At 49.1% G+C, this 4,656-nt stretch overlaps 1 protein-coding gene across 1 annotated transcript in view; it reads left to right on the top strand.

The window, feature by feature from the left end:
• The first annotated feature begins 250 nt into the window (after positions 1-250).
• Positions 251-4,656, top strand: part of Cpn1 (carboxypeptidase N subunit 1) — a 26,958-nt gene continuing 22,552 nt past the window's right edge. Inside the window, exons 1-2 of the mRNA XM_005352329.3 lie at positions 251-674; positions 4,294-4,490. Of these exons, the coding sequence (XP_005352386.1) occupies positions 452-674; positions 4,294-4,490 (420 nt within the window). The 5' untranslated portion in view covers positions 251-451. The remainder of the gene's footprint in view (positions 675-4,293; positions 4,491-4,656) is intronic.

Here is a 4,656-nt window from a genome sequence, read left to right as displayed (position 1 = left end):
AGTGGGGAGGACAAGACAGAATGGTGCTTCAAAATAGGGCGCAAGGGTGGGGCGGGGGGGGCGGGGAGGGGACAGATTGCTCCATTTCTAGGTTGTAACAAGCACTTGCCGAGTCTTTTAAAAGCCCCTGGGAATCAAAGGGTTATTAAGTGCTGTTTCTGGAAGCCTGTTTACAGTCCAGTTAATCAGTAAGCCAGAATCGCCAAGTGGAGATGCGCAGAGCCCTTCCAAAAGATTTTCTAGGCTTAGGAGGAGAAGAGAAATGAGCTCCGGGGCCATCGTGGCTATCCCAGGGCCACAGAAATAATTCCCAGCATTGGCCCGGTCTCCAGTCTCCTGCCGCAGGTGTGGCAGGTGCGAGGCCTGGCGCTCTTGGCTCTGGATCCTGATTGGCAGAAGACTGCTTGGAGAGTAGGGGGCACATTTCACAGCTGCTGGGAAGCTCAGCGAGATGCCAGACCTACCTTCAGCCTTCCTGCCCCTCCTCCTTCTTTCCAAGTTAGTTGCCCCCGTGACCTTTCGTCACCACCGCTACGATGACCTCGTGAGGACTCTGTACAGGGTGCACAACCAATGCCCGGACATCACGCGGCTCTACAACATCGGGCGCAGCGTGAAGGGGAGGTACCTCTACGTGCTGGAGTTCAGTGACCACCCAGGGATCCATGAGCCCTGTAAGTCTTGAGTAGGTCTGGGGTGTGTTGGGAAACTAACACCTACCAATTCAGAGATGGTAGTTGCTGCTCCAGTGGAGACCTCCATACACAACCTCTCTCTCCGCCTCAGAAGGCAGCCTACCTGGCTCTTAAGCTTCCCTGGACCCTGGGAGATTTGACCCCAGTTCAGACTCCGGCTCATTCCTCCTTCCTGGGTTCTGTTTGCTTCAGGGATAAAGGGTGTCTTCCTTCTGTTCCCTCCACCCTCCCCTCCCTTCCCTCACATCCCTGGTCTTTTTCTCTTATTCCTCCTGTCAGGATTCAACAGCCTGGGAGCATAGCAGAAATGGTTGACCTCCTAGTTCTCCCGAGGGGTCAGGTACATCTCTTCCAGGAACAGCAGTGAGCCAGCACGGTGTCCTAGAGAGAGTTCGGGGGTTGGGACTGTTGTTTTCTCTTTTGTTAGTTTGCTACTGTCATCAAAGCAATCCATGTTTGCTTTGAAAATAGTTCATGACCAGCCAAGCAACATAAGAAAGCCCCATCGCAAAACAACCAACCAAGTAAAAAAACTAGAAATTGCATAAGGAAAAAGTAAGAAGCTGAAGCACAATCCTAACACTCAAAGATAACTATTATTTATGTAGATTGAAATCGCTCCTTCCAGGCATGATACCCAAGTCTACCTTTCAAATGCGTGTGTCTTTTCACAGAACTGGAATCTGACTGTAGCTGTCTCCCTTGGCTCCTTGCCTGTGTCTATGAATGCAGATCTAAGGCATCATTCTTTCCTCTGTAATATGCTATTGCCTGGTTTCACTAACGGCTCACATATCCATGAACATTGATGACGTCTCTAGCCTCTTGTTGCTTTGTTGGTGACTTTGAGTTAAGTCACATGGCTATATCAGTTCCTCCTTCAGACGTCAACAGCAAATCTCTTCGTCTCCCTCTCACACCCCAGCCCCGCTCTATTCTTCTTTATAACTTGATTTAAATCATTGCACAAGGCTCCCGATGGGTCTTCCACCCAAAGATGGCCATTGTCTGAACCCATCTACTCCCAACTTGGCTAGGAGATGCCAAAATCATTTCTTTCATTGCTAATACAGTCTTCTGTACTCCTGCTTAAAGGTGCAATGAGTGCTGACCATGACAGCTTCAAAATTTTATACCAAGGAAGCTCAAGAAGAACATCGTGATTCCCTGGGGTTAAGGTCTTGCCTAACAAGCCCCTGCTTTTACGCAGATCACGTGCATGGTGTGAAAGTTTAAGGCTGTTGATGGTCTTGATGAAGTTAGCCTCTTAGACCACGCCCCTTTCTTGGGTACTTCTAGCACTCAAGGCTTTCCTTGAGTTGGTGCAGACAATGCTGGCTCTCACTGATCCCTCTTTCCCCCTGAGTTAGCAGTTCTTTCCTTTGCTCCTTACATTCCTTCATTCTACAAATATTTACCCACCGCCTACTAGATAGAAGAACTTTTGTTGGGGTTGTAGAGATGGCTCAGCAGTCTAGAGAGCACTTGCTGTTCTTCTAGAGGCCCCAAGTTTGGTTTCAAGCAGCTAGCAGTTCACAATCACCTGTAACTCCAGTTCAAGAGGATCTGATACCCTCTTCTGGACTCTATGGAACACACAGACACACACATAATTAAATAATAAACCAGAAAGGGGGGGGAGATCCCTATTAACAAAAAAAAAGAAAAACAACAACAACAAAAAACTTTCCAGCAGGCATGCTGGCACTTTAATAGGCTTTAGAAATGAAACAAAGAATATTGCAGGTTTTTTCCTAATAGGCCTGAATTATAGCAGACCAAGACCAGTCATAGATGGGGCACTGCGTAAACGCTTGCCGTGTCAGATGGGGTAAGTTCTGTAGTGAGACTTTAAACGGGAAAGAGAGGAGGTGTGCTGTGTGGCAATCCAGAGGGAAGCAGAGGAGCTCCCTGGTGCGCCAAAGGCTTCTCTGGCTGAGGTGTATCCAGCAGAGATCTGAAAGTCTCTGAGGGGGAGGGACTGGCAGGCTAAGGAAAAAGAAAATGCAGCCCTGGGACACAGAGCCCAGTTGGCACTGAGGTCAGAGCCAGGTGTTGAGAGCGCTGGGCACCAGGAGCTTGTCTGGGACTTACAAGCAGGTGGACTTTACTTTGAGCAAAGCGAGATGCTGCTGGGGTGTTTTAGGCAGAGGAGTTGTGCGCCCTGACCTAAAGGTGCTCAGAAATGACTTGGTTTGGAGGCTAACTGCTGCAGTTCCAGGACCAGCCTCCTGCTCTGGGGAATGAAGGGTTGCTTGGTTTATTTGTTTGTTTGTTTAACCTTTATTGATTCTTTGTGGATTTCTCATCATGTTCTGATCTCACTTATCTCCCTGTCTGGGTGAATGAAGTATCGTGGACCGCCATAACACTCGTTTGTTCTTGAATTATCTGTGCTGGCTTCCCCTGAAAGAGCTGGGTAGCTGAGCCGGTGATAACATTGTCCACAGAGCCGAAGGATTCCACGTCAGGCCCCTCCTGGGCCTTCACATAAACGTCCTGTCTCGTCTTGGGTGGGCAGCATGGATGCAGATGGAGCCACACAGACGCAGGAAGGCTGAGTGTGTGGGGGGGGATGTGTGACAAAGACGCAGGTGTGAAGGGTGTGAAGGTGAGAGAGAAGGAGCCAAACTAATCACCGGTGGCGCTTCTTATGGGAAATGGTTGTATCCTGTCTCTATTGAAGTTAAAAGCAGAGGGCTTGCTGGTGAGCACCCACTAAACACAGCACAAGGCTGGGTGAACCAGACCAGAGATTTCTATACCCATGTCTCACATTGCTTTGGGTAACGAAGAGACTAGAGGAGACTAAATAGATTTTCCAAATTTTATTTTACCAAAGACAAAGGCCTGCTCTTTACTATCACAAACATTTTCTTCTAAGAAAGAAATATGAAAAAGAGGCTGGGAGTGGTGCTGCACGCCTTTCTTCCCAGCACTTGGAAGCAGAGGCAGGAGGATCTCTGTGAGTCTGGCCTGGTCTCCATAGTAAGTTCCAGGACAGTCTGGGCTACATGGAGAGCCCTGTCTCAAACAGACAAGAAACAAGAAAGAAAGCAGAAAGGAAGGGAGGGGGGAATGAGGGAGGGAGGGAGGGAGAAAGGAAGGAAGGAAGGAAGGAAAGAAGAAGAAAGAAAAAAGAAAGAAGAGAGAGGGAGAGAGGGAAAGAAAGGATGTGAAAGAAAAAAGACAAAAGATTAATGAAATAGCATTAATGAAATTCGCAAACACCCCCCCCCCCCCGATCTGACACTTTCCCCCTTCAAAGACCTATTCCACAAGTTTTCTGTGAAGGTTAGCAATAACGAACATGAAGTTAGTACACTGGGATTCAATAAATGGTGGTCATTAGTATTCCAGGCTTGGATTTCTATAGTTTTTCCAATTGCAATTTATGAGGAAGGGGCACAGGGGTTGCTGGGAACGACCTAATGAAAGCCTGAGATTTTCTTTCCCTTTATTTTGGGAGGGAGTAAGGTGGAGTGGGGTGAGACAAAGTCTTGTGAGTCCCCAGGTTAGTCTGGAACTCATTAGTTAGACAAAGTTGGCCTTGAACCCGCCTGCCTCTTCAAGAGCTGGGTTGTGTTTCTGTTGCCAGTGGAACCGGAAGTCAAGTACGTGGGGAACATGCACGGGAATGAGGTGCTGGGCCGTGAGCTGCTACTGCAGCTGTCGGAGTTCCTCTGTGAGGAGTTCAGGAACCGGAACCCGCGAATCCTGCGCCTCATCCAGGACGCACGCATTCATATCCTGCCTTCCATGAACCCCGACGGCTATGAGGTGGCTGCCGCGCAGGTACGCAGTCCAAGGGAGGTGCATTGAAGAGACTGAAGCCATCTTAGGAAATGGGTCAGTTGACAGTGTGTCCCATGTCCTCTCGTAAATATCAGTAAAAAGAGGCGGGGGGGGGGGGGGGGGGGAGGGAGGGGGGAGAGAGGGAGGGAGAGAGAAGGGGGAGAAA

The sequence above is a fragment of the Microtus ochrogaster genome, chromosome 8, assembly GCF_000317375.1.
Source record: "Microtus ochrogaster isolate Prairie Vole_2 chromosome 8, MicOch1.0, whole genome shotgun sequence".
Taxonomy (NCBI): domain Eukaryota; kingdom Metazoa; phylum Chordata; class Mammalia; order Rodentia; family Cricetidae; genus Microtus; species Microtus ochrogaster.
This window is presented reverse-complemented; position numbering and strand designations above follow the sequence as displayed.